Source organism: Sminthopsis crassicaudata, chromosome 1 (genome assembly GCF_048593235.1).
Source record: "Sminthopsis crassicaudata isolate SCR6 chromosome 1, ASM4859323v1, whole genome shotgun sequence".
NCBI lineage: Eukaryota > Metazoa > Chordata > Mammalia > Dasyuromorphia > Dasyuridae > Sminthopsis > Sminthopsis crassicaudata.
Genome location: NC_133617.1, coordinates 129,622,276 through 129,643,468, shown reverse-complemented (window position 1 = coordinate 129,643,468; position 21,193 = coordinate 129,622,276). Strand labels below are relative to the sequence as shown.

The 21,193-nt window shown below is 31.3% G+C and overlaps 1 protein-coding gene across 3 annotated transcripts in view; it reads left to right on the top strand.

Annotated features, from left to right (window-relative positions):
* Nucleotides 1-21,193, top strand: part of PKHD1L1 (PKHD1 like 1) — a 168,776-nt gene that overhangs the window by 139,834 nt on the left and 7,749 nt on the right. For 2 of the 3 annotated variants that reach the window (XM_074266929.1, XM_074266920.1), the window contains exons 68-74: nucleotides 197-362; nucleotides 6,415-6,647; nucleotides 6,965-7,132; nucleotides 10,621-10,778; nucleotides 14,987-15,122; nucleotides 17,796-18,140; nucleotides 20,897-21,048. In XM_074266929.1, the coding sequence (XP_074123030.1) occupies nucleotides 197-362; nucleotides 6,415-6,647; nucleotides 6,965-7,132; nucleotides 10,621-10,778; nucleotides 14,987-15,122; nucleotides 17,796-18,140; nucleotides 20,897-21,048 (1,358 nt within the window). Of the gene's footprint in view, nucleotides 1-196; nucleotides 363-6,414; nucleotides 6,648-6,964; nucleotides 7,133-10,620; nucleotides 10,779-14,986; nucleotides 15,123-17,795; nucleotides 18,141-20,896; nucleotides 21,049-21,193 lie in introns of those variants that run through there. The other variant, XM_074266936.1, reaches the window with a different exon arrangement.

Here is a 21,193-nt window from a genome sequence, read left to right as displayed (position 1 = left end):
GTATGTCTGTGTTGCTGCTTCTTTTTGAGTCTGTATTTCTGAATAAATTCAGTACATTCAAACAAGAAATTCCCATTATATAAAGTGATATTGGTAGATAAGTGTGAGATTAGAATGTCATACAAAATGTTTTTATTTCATTATTACTTTTTAAATAACAAGTGTGACAGGTGATTTTATGTTGTTTTTGTTTTAGATTCCACATTTGTTGGATTTAAAAATGTTTGTTCAGATGAAACTGCTGTGATGTTCATGACAAACCCTTTAAATGAAGATTTACAACATCCAATCCATGTGAAAAACATACAGACAGTTAACACAACTGAACAGTCAAAAATATTTATACATAGACCTGATTTAAGGTAATACTCATTTGCACTAGTTTACTAAAATCAAACTTTTATTATTTTCATCCTGTTGTTCATTTTCCCATACACCTAAAGGATATATTACATGTGGCTATGTAACTCCAGTTACAGATACTGGAGGTAAAAAGTACCTATGCAATATCTATTATCATTTATTTGTGTCTATCTTGGAGAAAAGAAATACATAAGGAAAGAAAGTCCTTTTCTTAAGGGCCATAGTCTTTTCCCTCTGTATGCTTTCTCCTAGTAACATCATTAGTTACCATAAGTTTAATTATAATCTCTATACGTAACAAATTCCCAGATTTATATATTTGGCCAGTTTCTCCCTGGCCTTCAATTGCCCATTATTAACTCCCTATTCAAATTGGAATTCTGAAAGCATCTCAAACTCAGCATATCAAGAACAGAACTTATTTTCATTCCTCACCAAATAATCTAACCATTCCTCCAAATTCCCCTATTTCTGGCTAAGGTACCACCATATTCCATTCATCTGATTCATAACTTCAGCATTATCCTTTACTTATACATATCTAAACAAATGCAAAATCTGTCATTTTTCTCATTTATCTTCTTTCATATGCAATCCCTTCTCTCTGTTCATACAGCTGCCACAAGCCCTAATAACCTGTTGTCTAAATTATTATAAATAGCCTCTTGACCAGTTTCCCTACCTCAAGTCTTTCCCTACTGTAGTCCATCATAAACACTACTCCCAAAGTGATATTTTTAAAGTGTAGATGTAAACATGATATCCTTCTATTCAATCAACTTCAATGGCTTCTTCTTGCTTGTATAATTAAATTTAAATTCCTTTGTTAAGCTTTTAAAATCCTTTATAACCTAGTGTAAGTTTATCTTTTCAACCTTACTGAACACTACTTCCACTTCCATACTCTGGCATCTCCTAAAATGATCTTCTACCTGTCTTTTGCACAAAATATTCCATCTCCCATCTCTGTGCTATTGTACCAACTGTACCTCCTACTAAGAACCTCTCTTTCTTTCTTCAAGACATAGCTCAAGCACCACTTTCTTCCTGAAACCTTTCCTGAACCCTCCAGATCCTTTTACCTTTCTTCGCTAATTACCATGTATTTAACTACTTTGTATTTATTTACATTCTTTGTGTATTTCTTCTGCATGTATCTATATACTTATTGTATAAATGTATATGTATTTGTGAATGTATGTTTATATCCTTATTGTCTCCCCTAGAGAATATAAGCTTTTTACAAGTAAGGATTATTTCCTTCATTCTATGTGTATCTCCAGAATGCAGCATCACCCTGACACAGAACAAATATTTAATAAATACTTGCTAATTCATTGATATAGGAAGAATTAAACTGCTTATGTAAACTTCCTTATATGCTGCTATAATACAGTTCCAAGAATTACTCAAATATTTATTACCTATTATGCCTATTTACCTTTCCTTCCTCACCAATTTTTTTTTATCTGTGAAAACAATGTGCTTGGAATTCTCATTTGTCTCTCATTACAAATAAAAAGATGTAATAACAGAATAATGAAAATTGTTATAATCACAAAAGACAATGGGTTAAAGGAGGTATATTTGAAGTTGCTGGCTTCTTAGAAGAATCTATAACGGCTAGCTTTGAAGAGATATAAAAGAGTTATTATTTTGTTAGAGATTCTGTCCAGTATATTTGATTCTGTGGCACTTCAGAGCTAATAAAAGACCTTGACAGTAGAATAGATCAGACTATGCCAGGTAAATGCATTATGTCATTCACAATACCTTTTACAAATTTCTGGTTTAGGGAAATCTAAGATTCCTGCCATGTCACAAAAGTGTAATCTTCATTAAGAAATATTTTTTCCTGAGTAATATAACTATCAATTACTATTCTTATGACTGAATGAAATGAAAGTTCCTTTAATGTGCTTAACCCAATAAAAAATACACAATATAAAGCCCATAACTTGGAGACTTATTAACCCTACTTTAAAAGCACTTTTAAAATTCCCACATATTTCTGATTTTATCCCATTGGATACCTCTCATGTCAAATCACAACTCATCTACGCCTTCTCTTTACCAGCTATTCTTGCTTATGTCTTTCTGTAAATTTTCCTTAAAGGATTTAACTAAAATGCTAAAAGCTCTTTTTTTTATTCTTTTAATATTTTGTTGGTATCAGCACACATGGTTTACATCTGTGTTATTCCTTACTCTTGCTTCATGAAAAGTATGCTTCTTCCTTTTTCTAGTCACATATCTCATGGTAAACCTCTGCATTTGTGTGTATGTATGTGTGTGTGCACAGCAGCTATCATCATCACACCAGCTATCAGCATGTTACAGCCTGTTTAGACTCATTATATATTTTTCCACTGTTCTTTAGGTCCCCTTCAATTCTGATCCTTTGTATATTGTTCTTTCATTATTGCCAATTTTCATAATTTTCAAATTCAAAGCAAAAGTTAATATCTACATGATAGGAAACAAGGCCAAAATGATATTTGGTTAGTTTATAAATTGCAATAATAGTAATTTATTTATGGCATATTTCACAGATGACAAGAACACTCCTCACAACCCTATAAGATAGATAATACAAGGATTATTATCTTCTTCATATATACAAGAAAACTGATGTTTTATTAAGTTAAATGGATGATTTGCTCATATTAACCATAAAGCTATTAAATTTCTGAAGAAACATAAACCAGATATTCTCATTCCAAGCTGCATCTCCTAATCAACAAACTTCAGAGTACCACTTGATGATGATACTAATCAGCTCTAGGTGGAGCCAAAACAGTATCCATCTTAAGAAACACCTACAGAAATTCACAAGAGATTACAATTGATCATTTTATTATTTAGGGATTTATACGTGATCATATTGCTCTATAGAAATAATCTATCCCAATTTGTTTAAATAGATCACAAACATGAAATACTCCTACTTTTCCTCCTGTGACAACTTTTTTCCTAATTTACTATCACCTGTGCTTTTTAAGGTCATTCATCACATTTTGTCTTCAGTAATCAGCTCTCATCTCTTCTATAGATTAGTTTTCCAAACCTCCTATTCATAAATTCTATCCCTTTAGTATAAAACAGTGATATTTAAGGCATCTAAGTGATGCAGTGGTAGAGTCAGGAAGATCTGAGTTGAAATCTGACCTAAAACATAGCTTTTAGGTGAGCAAATCACTTAACCTCTATCTGCCTCAATTTCCTCAACTACAAAATGGGGATCATGGCAGCATTTACTTCACAAGGTTATTGTGAGGAGAACAGATATCTGTAAAACACTTAGAACATTACCTGGTACATATCTTTAAAAATATCTGTTCCCATTTCCCTTGCTTTCAAACAGCAATTCCTAAACTTTTCATCTTGGAATCCCTTTATACTATTAAAATCATCTAAAGATGATTTTTGTTTCTGTTGTGTTACATCTATTATTTATCACATCAGAACAAAACATTTAACCTATTATTCATTTTAAAACAATAATAAACCCACTATATGTTAACACAAATAACATATAACATTTTTATGAAAATTACTATTTTCCAAAACAAAAAAATTAATGGAATTCACATGGTTTTGCAAATCTCTTTCTAATATTTTGCTTAAGATGACTGAATTCTCATATTTGCTTCTTCATTCAGTCTTTATTTTATTCTTAATTTATGGAATAAAACAAGCATTTTCATAGTATAATAAAAATTATTATATGAAACGACCTATTATGTACAATTTGCTATTCCTTTTGAATATGTTACGTAATTTTTTTCCTTCTTCCTCTTTACATATTCATAGTTTGAAATATATATTTTACAAATACATATATATGTAAAATCATTCTATATATACTTTTATTTACTAGCTCTTTCTCTGGATTCAGATAGTATCATCTTTCATATGCCCTTTGTAGTTAATTTGGATATTTATAAAAGTCGAAATGACTTTCTTATTCACTCAAAGTTTCTTAATAAAAGTATCATTATTACTGTATATAATTTTTTTTGGTTCTGCTCATTTCATTCTTCATTATTTCTTGCAAGTCTATTCATGTTTTATCTAAGATCATTGAGTTCATCATTTCTTATAGCACAATAGTATTCAGTCTATTTGAGGGATATTTTTTATTCAATCTATTAGGTTGTTCTACTTAAAATAGCTGAAGAAAATCAGGCCTCAGAAATATATGCAGTTGGAAAAAGGAGGAATATTTTAATAGTTTTTTTCCAACTGTGGATCTTTCAAATGTTGGCATTTTTCATTATACTAAATCAAAAATCACAATTATAAATATCACCACCAATCTCATTAGAAAATTTTGAAGTATTGGTATGGTGCTAAACTCATTGTAGCAGATATAATTAAATTACTTTTTTTATTTTTCACTTGAAAGCTTGAATTTTATCATTGGCAACACATTCTTTCACTTATCTTTCTTGAAATGACAGGCTTACTTCATTCGTTTTTGAAAATTTATCTGCCAAATATTCATCTGAAGGGCTATAGTTTGTCCATTACTTGTCCTTTCAGGTAAAAATGGTATTTAATGGGAGGAAAAAAAGGCAGCAAGATCTATCTGTAACTCAATCATACAAGCACTTCTAAAGATAACCATCAGACTTCGGTAGCAGCAGAAGTACTTCATGTTTCTTTCCCATTTCATCACAAAGACCATTAAAAAGAATGTTCTCAAGAGTTGAGATTTAGTAAAATTTATAATTTTATTCCTTCAACAGGACCTTCTAGAATGAAAATGTATTTTTTTTAAGCTACAAATGTGTGGTAGTAAAGAATACAATGACTTCTAGTACAGTTTGGTATCATTGACTTGAATATTGCCAATGAAAATAGTATACAGTTATTCATGACAAAACATAAAGGACTTAAAAACACTTTTCAGCACCATTTGTATAGGTAGCCATGTATTCACTTAAGAGATGTTTGATGATTAGCCAGTGCTGATACCAGATGAATACAAATAAAACAGCAAGTTCATCTATTTTTGTATGTAATATACTATGCTTAACATTAGGAATACAAAAAGAAGCCAAAAATATTTCCTACTTTCAAAATATGCAATTTAATTGCAGAAGTAACATGCATATAAATATATACAAAACAAGCTTTGTTTGAAGTTATTTACAGAAAGAGGATACTAGAATTAAAAGAATAATTAGGTAATTTACAGTAGAATTACACTGGAATTGAAAGATTGAGGAAGGTTTCTAATAAAAGAAGGAATTTTTATTGGGACTCCATTTGTAAGGCAAAATATTAATTTAGTCTTCATGTTTGCAGCAAAATCTTTAATTCATAGGTCATTTGATCTTTGAAAAACTCTATTGTACATATGTGAGAGATTAGGAATAAAAAACAGAGAGAGAGTCAATATGGATATGAAGATCTCTTGTAGTTTTGATCTCATGGGCTCTTTATGGCACCCCAAAAGAATCAGGGGGCCCCATAGGAGTCCTCAAATCACACTTTGAGAACTGCTTCCTTAAAGCTATGGTTACTATTATTATAATGTCTATCAGTCCTGTTTCAGTCTTCTAGCTCCTAATTTAAAAAAAAAAAAACAAAACTATCCATGGAAGGAGTATTCTAATATCCTATCAGTTAGTTAATAAGCATTTATGAAATCCCTACTATATGCCAGGCAATGTGCTAAGCATGGAGAATACAAAAAAAGGCAATTTTGTTCTATTTCACATGTAATACCACTTAAGAGATTGGTAAATAAGCACATGGAATATTGAAAACAATCCACAAACATTAAATAAATATTAAGCTTTATTCAATGATATTTAACATGTCAGAATCATTTTTATTATGTTCCACAGTCTTTCTTATTGAAATTTAAAGACATTTTCAACAGTTGACCAAAAATAATCTGACAAAATACAGACCGACAAAATGTTAATAAAAATATGTTATTTAGTTATAATGAATGTTGAAAAATATTCAATGGGATTTTGGTTAACAAGTGAATATTGATGTTACTAAATAATGATTAATTTTACCTTTTTTACCTAGTAAAGTGAATCCATCAGATTGTGTAGACATGGTCTGTGATGCCAAAAAGAAAGCTTTTCTTAAAGACATTGATGGTTCTTTCCTGGGGAGGCCTGGTTCAGTGATACCCCAAGCTGAATATGAATGGAATGGAAATAATCAACTTGGAGTGGGAGACTATAGAATTCCTAAAGTGATGCTCACTTACTTGAATGGCAGCAAAATACCTGTTTCAGAGAAAGCACCATATAAAGGTTTGAGGAGATTTTCTTGTTTTTAAGGCAATGGAAATAAATGTAGCCAAGAACTGGAGATAGACTTTTATTAATACATTTTATATACTTGTTATAGTAAGAAGGAATTCATATATCTGAAGAGATTTGTTTTTTTCTCCCTGAGGCTGGGGTTAAGTGACTTGCCCAGAGCCACACAGCTAGGAAGTGTTTAGTGTCTGAGACCAGATTTGACCTCGGGTCCTCCTGAATTCAGGTCTGGTGCTCTATCCACTGAGCCACCTAGCTGCCCTGAGATTTGTTTTTATTGACAAAATTGTCTATGCATCTGATTCTAGGAATCATTAGAGATTCTACCTGTAAATACATATCTGAATGGCAGAGCTATCAGTGTTTTGGGATGGAATATGCCATGATGGTTATTGAAAGCCTGGATTCTGACACAGAAATAAGAAGACTTTCTCCAGTGGCTGTATTTGCTGATGGTTATGTTGATCTTATTAATGGCAAGTATTAAATCACAATGGACTACATTAATGAGACATTTAACAAATACCTGCCAAATTTTTAACTATGCTATAATTATTAACTGCACATTCTTAACCCAAAATGTTTTTCTTCCATGTTTTCTATTTGCAAATTAAAAAAAAAAAAAAAAAACCTATATTCAGGAAAAAGAAGTGGTCATGTCCATACATATTAGTAAAGTAGAGCAACTATTTCAAATTGGCTACTTTAAAGCAAAAAATACATGTAATCATGCTTTTCCTATTTGTATTAGAAAAAAACTGACTAAAAATAAATGAGAAAATATTCCTGACTTTTAAATACTATCATTTACCTTATATGAATTAAAAGACAAATGACATTTGATAAAGGACATTTATAGAATCCCAATGGAGGTATCTACAATCTAGAAATTTTTTGTTCTGGGGAAAAGTTTTAAGATACATCTTGGAAATTAAAGTATATGAGTCTTGCAAACTGTCTAAAGATATGCAGCTAATGGCTTACATCCACTAAGACTATTCTCAGCTGATCCTGCTATAGCTTGACCTGATAACTCAGGTTCATTTAATGCAGTTTGAATCATAAAATATTTATAGAGTGACTATTTTATACAAGAGACTATGCTAGGCATAAGTGTTGTGGTCCATTTGCCACCCAAACCTCTCCCTCTCTCACTCTCCATGGATTTGGATCCACTTAGATGGTAGCCTAGTATACAACACAGAAAAATGTGGAATTCATTGTCTTAAACTTATCTATAATAATAATAATATAACAAAATAATCTTTATATAGTACTTCAAGATTTGCGAAGAGCTTTATGTTTTATTGTTTATATGTTTATATGATCCTCACAACAACCTATTAGATTATATTCTTATTTCCATTTTATAGACAAATAAACTGAAACAAAGAGATGAAATGACATATCCAGATCATAAAACTAATCAGAAAGGCAGGATTTGAACTCAGGACTTCCTGACTCTAAGTCCAGTTCTCTATCCAGTACAATACCTATATAAAAATCAAATTTCATATGTTTTGTAGTATGATTTTTTTTTTGTATTTCTCTTTCTAACTCACAACTGCACACATTGTAGTTTTGTTCAATCCTACCTCTTTTCTCCCACCCCAAAACACACCAAGGACACAGGAGGGATGTTATCAAAATAGAATATGTTCCTCTATGTTGATAAATAAAAAGTTCACTTGAGAAAATGCATTACTTTTGCATTCTAAATTTATATTGATTTATAATTCTGACTCAGTTCAACTCTGAATATTGATATTTCTTCATGACGGCAGGAAATTCAATAAAAACTTATGAATAAATATATCAAGATCCATTATTCAATATTTCAGTCAGTGTTTCACACGTTTATTATCCCAGACTCTTCAAAATTGAAATAATGGGAAAATATTTTTTTCTATGAAAGTTGGATTTTAATATAGCACACCTACAAATGAAAAAAGGCCTAAGTCTAAATGAAAATTCATCCCTTGTTCTCTGAAAGACTATCTAGAGAGTGAGGAGCAGGAGCTGCTCATTTTGGATGTTCTTGTTAAATGGGCAGAATTTCCTTGAGGCCAATTGGTTGCTGAAGCTTATTTAATTTGCTTCCAATTTCTGTAGCTGATATTCAGGAAAAGGACAACAGGTTTCACAAAGTTTCCATTTTTTTAAATTAAGTAAAAAAATATGAGACCATTCTTGAGATGTGATCATGAGGTTCCCAAATTCCCATCTTCTAAATATTTGTAGGCATCTTTTTTTAAAAGACAGTAGGGCTTGATGCCTGTCAAATGAAACCTGGGTTTGAATTGATCCTAGAACATTCACAAGCATTATATCTACAATCAAGTAGTCACTGAACCACTCAAAGTCTATTTCTCATTTGTATTAATAACCCAACAGGAGAGAATACATTAAATTGCTTGTGTCACAGAATAAGATCAAAAATTAATTCCATAATAAGACTAAATTAAGAGTTTATTCAAGTTACTTCAAACTTCAAAGTAACTCAAATTATATATGAATATCTAAGAAGGTTAAAATTATGGCAAAAGTTAAAAGATTAATGTGAAAATGAGTGAGGGCATGTCAATATTATAAAACATATAATAGGAGTTTCCATTGAAAAAATAACAGTGCTGCCTACTCCATTTTTGTTCATCACAAGTTCAATAACATATAAGAAAATTTACTTTAAACTAATCACACTTAGAATCCTTTAGATAGGGATACTTCACTTAACCCTGAATTAGTAAATTTTCTCCTCATCTACTAACATGTAATAGCAATCCTTTGCTAAACACAAAAATTGCTTGTTATGGCATCTAACAAACAGAGTTTAACAGGAAAAATTGACAGGTTATTTTTAAGCTAGAGTTCATGGAGTTTAGAGCCTGAACAATGTATTAAGCACCCACTATCTATCAGGTACTTTGCTAGAGACTGAGGACACAAAGACAAAGTTGAAATTTTTCTGGTTATATCCTCTAGGAACCTATATATTATAGGAACAAACCAAATGTTTATAACTGCACATAAAATGCAAATAAAATAAATAAATGATAATTTTGAAGAGGAGGCTAAAATATTTGTGGGCATCAGGAAAGGTTTTATGTAGGAGATAACACTTGAAATGAACTTTGAAGAAAATTGAGGATTCTAAAAAAGCAGAGGGAAGAAGAGAATGCTTTCTAGGAATGGGGTAAGTCTATTTAAAAGCATGAAGGCCAGAAATGGAATGTGATATGTGAGAAACAGCAAAAAAAGGCCAGTTTGGCAATACTATAAATAGATTAAGAGGATATTGACATAAGAAGCCTGAATGGATAGTTTGGAGCCAGGTTGGAAAGGGATTTAAATGCCAAATAGGAATTTCTGTTTAATCCAGATGTAAGAGAAAGCCATTGGAATTTATTGAACAAGAGAGTGACATGGTCAGAACTGCATTTTTATAGCTTTGTGGAAGATAAATTAGAGAAGGGATGGACCTTTAGTAGGGACCAATCAAGAACCTTTTGCAGTATTACTGGCAAGAAGTGATGAGAGCCTGAATTTGAAAGGTTATAGTGTAGGTAGAGAAGGGGATAGATGTGAGACACGATGTGCAGGTAGAATCAACAAAACTTGCAACCAATTGGAGATGTGGGGTATGGGAAAATGAGGAGTTGAAAAGGACTCTGAGATTTCTATTCTTTTGACTAGACAGACAGATGATAATCATCTGAAGAAGGGTGCACTTTGAGTTAAGCATAATAAGTTCCATTGTTAAGTATCTCACACTGATAATTTTATACAAATGATGAGATTCATTATGGCTATTTTCTTTTTTAGATTAATTACCATACAGAGCTTTTTGGAAGTACTATTTCTAACAAGGATTTAATTGCATAATTCAAGCAAATTATCCTACATTTTCTTATGTTTATAATATATTTTTAAGATTAGAGAAAGGTGACCTTTCCTTGTTTCTTAGGGCCACAGGATCATGGTTGGTGTGCTGGATACACATGTCAGAAGAGATTGTCATTATTTCATAGCATTGTTGCCCTAAATAAATCTTATGAAATTTATTTTACTGGTACCAGTCCTCAGAATCTTCGACTAATGTTGCTTAATGTTGAGCAAAACAAGGTAAGGCAGAATATTATTAAACCTTTCCTAAATATGGCTACAAAATTTTTTCCCAGCTATTTTTCATCCTAGAGCTACTTATTTTTACTACAGTTGTGGATACACCATTTAAGAATAGACATTGATGAGCTGAAGTAAGTCAAGAGAATCAAATAAAGTGACAAAATGTGCTGAAGAGGACATCAGTGTCACTTAAATCTAAAACATGTGCAAGTCAAGAAATCACCTCTGTGATGTCATTGGTTATTGTCTCAATTATTGCCATAATAACAAACGAACTAACTGTTCCCTTTAGCCAATGGATGCTTCACCTCTTGTGTGTATATTTAATTCTGGTTGACTAACTTCTAAATCATTGTTTCCTATTAAATCTGTAGCCAATATGAAGACTTCTCATCATCAAACAGTACCACTTTTGTTTTATTATGGCCAGAAAGAGTATCATACTAAAATTAGATAGATTGTGTCTATGCATGCTAGAAGTTGCCCTTCTCCCTCATTGAGTGTGTTACTGGAGGAAATTAATCGTATCTATCCTCCTTATTAGAACTTTGCTATAAATGAAGCTAAAAAAGCAAAAAGAAATCATAGCCAAATAGAAAGCAAATGAAGCAAGAAATGAATGGTATATACCCTAAATGAAAAAAAAGCAATTCTACACAGATGTAAATATCATAATAACTAACAATGTGAAATTATTCATAGATTACATAAATAAAACTAAAGATTTATTGAGAAATTAATTATTATATCAGCAGAAACAATAGAACCAACAACAAAACAAACATTAACAGAACCAGAATAAAATGATATATAGATATGAAAAAGTATTGTCAGAGATAATATAAGAATTATTGAACCATGCAAAAATATTAATAAATATGGAATCTGACCATAATATTTCAAGAAATCATGTCCCTGGGTCTTATTGATTTATTAAAATTAAGGGAAAGATTATAAATGGACAGAATCCACAGTATACTAACAGAATAAATCTCAGATTCACTTCACATTAACATTGTTTCAAACTCTAAAATTACAACTACAGAAACTTATTGCAAGTAACTAAGAAGAAAAATATCATATATCAAAAAATGTCAGCATTAACTTTCCCATGTAACTAAGAATAGAGACACCTAGATGATACTGTGGATAGAGCCCAGGACTTAGAGTGAGGAAACTCTTAGTTCAAAACTAGCCTCAGATGCTTAGTAGTTGTCTGATCCTGGTCAAGTCAGTTAACCTGTCTGCCTTAGTTTTCTCATTTATATAAAAGAGGTGATACTAGAACCTACCTCCCAGGATTGTAGTGATAATAAGATGAGATAATTTTTATAAAGCAATTATAATAATATCCAGAATACACTAAGTATTTAATAAATACTTTTAAAAAATTAAGTAAAATGAGCAGGAATATAATATATAGGCTCATACACTGAAACAGATTTGTGATCTCATTGATGTGAATGTTCCTCCTACTTATATAGATCACAATCCATTGATGTTTGCCCATCTTATGCCTCCCCTATCCTCTTTGTGCCATAAGATAACCACAAAATCTCACTCAACATGCTTAGGGATCTTTTTCAATTTCTTCTGGCATATTAAGGATACCAGCAGAGCATATGTTATTATCCCACTCTGACCAAAAGATGAGCCCATCATTTTTTCTATCATAATTTCCTTAATGTCATTCTTTATTCTGATTCTCCTTCATAGTTCCTTATTTGTCATGGAGGTTGATCATACCCATTTTAAGCTTATCGATAGTTTTCTGGGTACTACACCATTTTTTTAATCTTCAGAAACTACATTATTCCATGAATTAAAATCACATAGCAACAATATTACTATGTAAAAGATGTATCTTTTATCTGTGAGAAGTTTGGAACTAAAGGAAAAAATTTTGCAGTTTCTCAAAGACAATCATATCAACTTTCTTCCTGTTTAATCCCGGACCAAACCCATTACCCATGATTGTCACAGAGAAAGAAATCATCAGTAAGTGCCTAGCATACTGATGATTAGCTTCTCCACATTTTGCTAGACTTATAGTAATGTAGGTTTAGTCTATTGGAGGGATTACACAGTCCTTTCCAGTATGATTGTAATGGCCAAAAACTTACAATCTACTGGTATAGCCTTTGAAAAGGTAGGGTCACCTTCACCATGATAAGACAACAATGCAGAAATTTGTGGAAGAGGCCAGTGTAATTAATGAATATTATTGCAAAAATACCCAATAAAATGGGAAGAAAAGAATAATACAGTGTTTAAGAAATGGATTCATTGTATTTGAATAGGAATTTACCAGATATGAAAGCATTGTTAATTTTAGGGAAAAAAAAAAAACAAAACAATATTATATAACACATTGATAAGAAAATCCGTAAAATAGTAAAAAACAAACAAACAAACAAACAAAAAACACCTTGTTAATAATTGCAGAAAAGGCTTTTGATGAAATAGAAAATATGTTTATTTTAGACACATTAAAATAATAGAATAATTTTTAATAATTTGATAATAATTACTTGAAAATAGATTTATTTGTTAGAAATAACAAAAGATCTCATCAAAGCTATGTAGAAATAATAAAGGAAATGGGCTAGTTATGTATCAAAAATTTGTTCTTGTTCAATTCCAACTCTTCATGACCTTATCTGGAGTTTTCTTGGCAGGGATAAGAGAGAGATTTGCCATTTCCTTCTCCAGATTATTTTACAGATGAGGAAACTGAGGTAAATAGAGTTAAGTAACTTCCCCAGGATTACACACTTAGTAAGTGTCAAAGGTCAGATTTGAACTCCAAAAGATGAGTCTTCCTGACTCCAGGTTCAGCACCCTATATACTGCATCACCTCATTGCCTCAGTAATAAGGAGACACAACAAATGGTACAATAATTCTCAGAAGATATTAAAGGAATCAAAGAAAATATAATAATGGGTTAAATTAACATTCTGTTTAAGGAAGATTTATGACTAGACATGGGAAATAACATTATAGAATGAGCTATTCAAATTTGCATCAGGAAAGAATGAAGTCATGAGTATGTCAAAATGTTTTCACCATGATATTGCCCATCTCACTGGTTCACAAAGTAGTAGTTTTCATATATTATTAGCTTATTATTATGTCATGTTATATTATTATGTTTAACTAATAGCTTGTACATTTACAAACACTAATAATATTTATTATTTCTAGATCATGACATGTCTCCCAACATTTCTGATAATACTGTAAGAGTTATAAATCCTTAAATGACCTTGCTTTTTGGAAGTTTGGTACAATTTTTAGTAGATAAATATAATGAATTAGGTCAAACTTGGTAAAACTAGCCTTCATTCTCATTTTTCAATTAAAAAAAAGTGAGGTAGAAGCAGATAGTTGACACAGTACATAAAATGTTAGAGCTAGAGTCAAGCTATTCTGGTACATTCATGCTATGACAATGTTTACTGTTAGCCATCAGTAAACATCTAGTTTCTTTCCAATTCCTTACTACCGCACACACAAAAAGCACTGTTGTATATATTTTTGTGAATATATGGGGTCTTTCTGTCTTTGATCTCTTTAAGTATATGAATCAGGGAAAAATCTCTGAGCCAATGTGTATGGACATTTTAGTCATTATCTAAAGAATGATTTAAAATTAGAAAGCAGTTTAATTTAGAGTTATATCTTATTTTATGATATTAAGAGAATCTAAGTATGATGATGATACAAAAATGAAATTGAAAGAAGAAATAAAACATATTTTTCTCAGGTCAACTGACTTTCAATGCATATTCTGCTAAATTTTCTGTTCCTTAACTTCATTTTAATTATACAATGTTATACATGTGCTCATTTTATAGAACTAAATATTTTAAAAACATTAAGTCCATTATGAATAATATATGGGACCCTGTATTAGGTAGGTAATTATGCAACAACAACAAAAATTTTTTGGCTTCTAGGAATTTGTTTATTTGTATTTTTTTCTGAGGTAATTGGGGTTAAGTGACTTGCCCAGGGGTCACACAGCCAGGAAGTATTAAGTGTTTAAGGTCTGATTTGAACACAGGTCCTCCTGACTTCAGAGCTAGTGCTCTATCCACTACACCAACTAGCTGCCCCAGGTTTTAGAAATTTAGCTTTACTTTATATTCTATGTTTTAAAGGAATCAAAGGTTACATATTCATATCATTTATTTTTAACAGGCTGTTCGAGTAGCAATTTTTTTTTCCACTCTTCAGCGTCTGGATGTCTATGTGAACAATTCATTGGTTTGTCCTAAAAATACAGTATGGAATCATCAACAGAAGGACTGTGAATTTAACATTCACCTACCAACAAGTAATCCCTATGAAATTACAGTATCAAAAATATATTTTTTTTAAATGGTAGCATTGTGACTAATTTTGTATTCAGAATACTAGTGGGGCCTTAGAAGCTAAAGAGGTCAGTAGTCAGAGTATAGCCTTCCGTAATACAGGATCATCCTAAGAGAAAGAATAGTAAGTCAAAGGAAATTGGCCATGAATGTGACTGTCCTACTCTGGTCCTCCCTATCCCCAAGATATTCAGATGTGAGTATAGACCAGAATATGTCAGCCCAAAATGAAGCAAGGAGATTATGGTTGCCCTGACAAATACTGTGCCCATAGAAACACTGATCACATAAGTAAGAACGCATGCCTATAATCCATGTACCTTTTTAAAAAAAATTGGCATGTTATTTGCTCTTCACACACCTTATGGCATCATTTCCATTCTTCACAATCTTTCAAAAATTTCTAAAAATAGCTCAAAATAAATAGCTTTCATTATCTTGTTGGGTCTTTCCATTAAAATCCCCCTTCATCATAGAATTTGTGATAGAAAAGAAGAGGGATGTGACCTGGGAAGGAGAATTTTCATGAAAAGATCATGGAATTTGGAGTCAGAGAACCTGACTGAATTTTGGCTCTGCTGCTTACAATGCTTTCACTATTGTAATCTTGAGCAAGTCACTGGGCCTCAGTTTCCTTATATGTAAAATAAAAGAGGTCTAATAGGTTGTCTGAGGTTCTTTCTAGCTCTAAACCTATCATTTTATGATCATTTGTTCCCAAAATGCCATTTTTTTCTTATTCAGCAATGACTTCTTTCTTATTGCTAAGAATCAGGTACAAAGCTGGAGTTTCCTTTCTTATGAAAACATTTCTTATCTTTTCTCCTCCAGTTTATAACATAGCACCTGACACATGGTATGCACTTAATGTTTGTTAATCAATTGATCAATTGGTTTCTTCATCTTTCAAAAATGAAATTATCCATTCCAATTAATGACAAATAATGATAATGATAAATAGCTACAAGGTCAATATAAGTACTCCACAATCATTCTGAGGGAGACATTTAAGAAATCCACCCACAAATAACCCTGTTACAAAACAGGTGGAGAGTGATCACAGAATCTAAGAATATCAGATTCGGAAGAGAATTTAGAAGTCGTCTAGTCTAACTCATGCTAAATCAAGAGTCTCTCCTATAAGCCAATTGATGATGATACAACTTTCTTGAAGATTTCTAGTTGGGAACAAATAAATTAGTACCTCTTGAAGCCATTTTTTTTTTTTTTTTGCATAGACCTAATTGCTATTGGTTATTTTTTTTCTTTCACCAATCCAAAATTTGTCTTGATAGTTTTCAAAATGTTTCTAGTTCTTCCCTTTGGAGCTGAATCTTCATTGTGAAAGTGATTTTTTTTTTTAAATTTAAGAAAGGATCATCTAATCCAATTCTTTTATTTTACAAATCAGGAAGTGAGGCCCAGAAATGTTAATTTGCCAAGGGGGTCAAGTATTTATTAACTTGCAGAGTCAATATTTGTACTAAAGTCCTCTGACCCCAAATCTGGGTCCCACTGGACCATGATGGTTATTTGATTTTAAAGAGTACCATTAAGTATCTGATTTTCCTAAATTTAAAATTTTCTTTTTAGTAGGGATGCCTTATCCTGACAGCTTCACATTACATTAGTTTTACATAAGTTTACTTTTTTTAAAATGTGTGTATGTGTGTAGATAAATATATACACATATATGTGTATACATTTATATATGTACATTACACATGTACATGTATGTGTATAAATTTATATATGTATATTTATATGTGTACATATGTGTATATATATATACATATATGTGTATATATATATCTGTTGCATTGCAATGAACCAACCACAAATTTTTGGGCACTATTAAAAATAGTAAAAAATTTCATTTGAATTCTGTCACCTTTGAAGATATCAATCCTAGGGGAAAAATATGTTCATTTGGAATTCATCGATGCTTCTATAAGATAAAAAGTAAATTGGTGTTAGTTATTGCAGTAAAGTACCTTTGAAACTTTTAATACACACTTTATTGTGTGCTTTTATTTCTAATGAAAACAGCAAGCCTTGCAGCAGAGGTGTCCTTTTGGTAAGAGAGATAACAGAATGAAAGTCAAGTTGATTTTTGTGGCACATGTTATTTAATTTTTATCTTTGTATCTATGGTGCCTTACTAATGCCTGACACATAGTAGGTATTCAATAGATTTTTAGTGAATTAAGTTGAATTTGTAATTGATCTTTGAAATATTTAACATTTAAATAGAACAGCATGGACAAATGCTTTTTTTATGTATTTCATTTACCATTCTGGGTATTGGAGATAAAAATACATAAGTATATTTGGGTACATTGTTTATATAACAAATAGGGTGAATTTATAATAGGTATAATAGTGATTTATGATAAGTTTAATGCTAGTATTTTTTATTGTGTGGTTATTAACAATATGTTGCTAAAGTAATGTATTTTTATTTTCCACATCAGTAGTATGAGTGTTCTGTCTTTAACATAAGGAACAAAGTGATAAAATCTAAGAAGAAAATTTTCTAAATTCTCTAAATTCAAAGTACTAAATGCTATATGATAAATGGAATAGATAAGATAAAACATTTTGAATTTCATTATTCTGACTGTTTTCCTAAACAGGAGGATATCTTCCTAGCCTGAATTCAACTGTCTCAGGTGAAAACTATTTTGACAGAACCTACCAGATGCTTTATCTTTTAGTTAAAGGATCTACTCCTGTTGAAGTCCATACTACTGCAGTCCTATTTATTTCATTTAAATTACCGGCAATGACAGAAGATCATTTTTATAGTTCTCGTAATCTCGTTAGAAATCTTGCCTCATTCCTGAAAATACCAGCTAACAAAATTCGCATCACCAAAATAATTAGAGAAAATGGCAGAAGGAAGAAGAGAATGGCAGTGATCAACATTGACCTAGAAATTGGAGATCCACCCACCCTAATACTAAGCAATCATACTACAGGTTTGTATAATAGAAGGATAGATATAATATATATTTTGTTACACAATATATAAAATAATTATATGTATATTATGTGATAAAGAGATATTAATTCATAGTTCAGTCTAAAACATACTGATACCAGGACCCTAGCTTGACTCCCTAGGGTGAACCAGAATTTGGTGCAGGATATTGTGGAAGAAAATCACTGATTTTATTATTTGAAAAGCTGAAGTCAAATCTTTACTTTGTCATATTGGACAATTCAACTACCTTTCTTGGCCTTAGTTTCCTCATCTATCAAATGTAAGGGCTGGGTTATATAACTGCTAGGGTATGTCACTGCCTTAGTGGATTCTGTGATCCAAATTTGCTGGATACACTATCCAATGCACCATATGATAATTTGAGAGTGCCACCTCTGTTCCTGCAATTATCAGACAATTATTTCAAGACCCTTTTATTCTGCTTTGGTTTTATAGCAACAGAACCAGCTCTTTGAGATTAGGACATGCACATTTTGTTGATTCCTTGCTGTTGTAATAGGGCTTTGAGGATACTAAATGTTTTCTCTCTGCCTCAATTTGCTCATATGTATGGAATACATATAAAACTTCCTTTGAAGGAAGTACTAAATACAGTGATGACCCCATAAACCATTTGTGGGTGCCCATCAGAAGAAGCAGCTGCAAGTATATGCGGTAGGGGTAGATAATAGAATAAGAAGATATCTTTTCTCCCTTTTCATTTTTCTTCTTTCACTTAGCACTTTTATGCCTTCATGTTCTAGAGAGCCTATAGGTATACAGTGATTATCATCATAAACAATAGGAATTTTTAGAATTTTATATTAAGTGACAATCCCTGACTTTTGGAAAATTACAATGTAAGGTAAACATCCTTGGTATAAGTAGTACCAAAGAAATACAACAATTAAACTGCACTTGTAAAAGTGATTTTGTTGAAACTCCCAGAATGATTCATTAACATTTTATTTCTAGAATTATGCCATATTATCAATTGAATCATCCATTAACTTATTATGTTTTACCACGTGAATTTTTAGATCTGTTCTCATTCTTGAAAGATAGATAGGGTTTACAGATAGAAAATAGGGAAATTATTTTAATGGAGTAAAAAAAATGGACAAAGGAAAACACAAGATATTCTGAGCCAATAAATACACCAGTTTGACTAGAGCAGAGGCATAACAAGTCAGGGAGACATAAGGTAGATAGCCATCAGGCTCAGGAGGGTTTTATTTTAGTTGGCAATAGGGAGCTACTTGGATTGTTTTCAGGCAGAAAAGGAATATGAACCAAGGAATGTTGTAGCCAGCTTTCCTTAATCATAGTAAGCTTGGTGGAGATGGAGTGTGCTAATGGAAATGAGAAAAACTAAGAGGCTATTTGAACCTTTAAAACATGAAGTATTAAAATTCAAATATTTACTTGATACATGATCTTGAGTAAGTCATTAAACTTGTATGCCTAAATTTCCTCTACTGCAAAATGGTAATAATAGTAATACCTACCTCCCAGGATTCTATTGAGAATCAAATGAAATATTTGAAAAGTTCTTTAACACAATGTAGATGCTAAATATATACTTTTTCTTCTCCTCCCCTCCCCTTCTTTTTATTTGCCTTACATCTTAGCTGAGGAAATAAGGTTTTGACACTAGCAATAAAAATGGAAAGTAAGAGATAATTCATTGTATAGAAAGAGTAAATACTATTTGATGACTAATTTGCATATGGAAATCAATAAATAAGGAAAAATTGTTGATTTCACCAATAATTTGGACTTCAGTGACTTGAACAGATACAGAAAAGTGAGAAAAAACTGCATTGGAGAGTGGTTGGATTCAATTTGGCTCTAGACCTATTCAGCTTAAAATAATAGTAGAACATTCAGATGAAAATATTATTGTTTAGAAGAGAAGTCAGGGCTGAAGATATAGTTTGAGGAGTCATCAATATAGAGATGAGAGTTCAGCCTATAAGAGAAAATTAAATAGATTTTTTGAGATGGTATATAAAGGCATTTAAAACGTAATAGCATTGTAAATAACTATTTCTCTAGATAATCAACAAAATATGCAAGACGGCTCATTTTGTCTAGATAAAGACAGATATAATACCACCTGAGAGCTAATAAAGTTACTAATGTTATACTATCGTGTTGTCTTCCCCTTTAGAATGTAAGCTACTTGAAGGCAGAGACTGTCTTTTTCATTTTTTTTTTATGCACCTGGCATTTAGCATACAATGGCTGGTATATAAAAAACAATAAATGCTTGTTCCCTTCCTTCCTCCCTTCTTTCCTTCCTTAATACAAATAGGCTAATAAAACTCCAATGGGCAGATAACGTTTTGGTGCTACCTTTCAAGATTTTTTAAAATGTTATAAATGGTGAGTTTTTTTTACTACAAGAAGTTTCACAATTAACAAATCTTAAACAAATTACTCAACTTAAATGCTACCTTTGTGAATTCTCTTTTGATCTCACCCCTTCTCTTTGTCTCCTCCATTTAGAAAAAACTTTGCTATCCTTAGACTTACTTAGCAATATGTATCTCGCATGTATTTATTATGCTCGATTTTATACTGAAGTTTTTCATGTATTCCACTGAACTAGTACTTCAATGCCTCCTTTTGATGAGGTAATGTAAAAAAACAAACAAACAAACAAACAAAAAACTCCCCCACACTAATCATTTTCTTCTCTTAAATAAAAAATTCACAATATTATATTATAAAAATTATTTCCAATAGGTCAGATGCAATTATCTGAACTCCAAGAAATTTCCAGTTGTCTTGGACAAGCCATAATCTTAGGAAAAATCAATAGTGTCCTTGGATTTAATATCTCTTCAATGTCTATTTCTAATCCTCTCCCTAACCCAAGTGACTCTGGTTGGATTCATGTAAGTAACCCACTTTAACTACATTAATGATCCCTTCTACTGTTTTGGACTTTAATATTTATATGGGTTAATAGTCATTTTTATTATCACCTGTACTTTGTGAGTCATTACCAATATTATTAACAGAATCAAGGGAAGTTTTTTG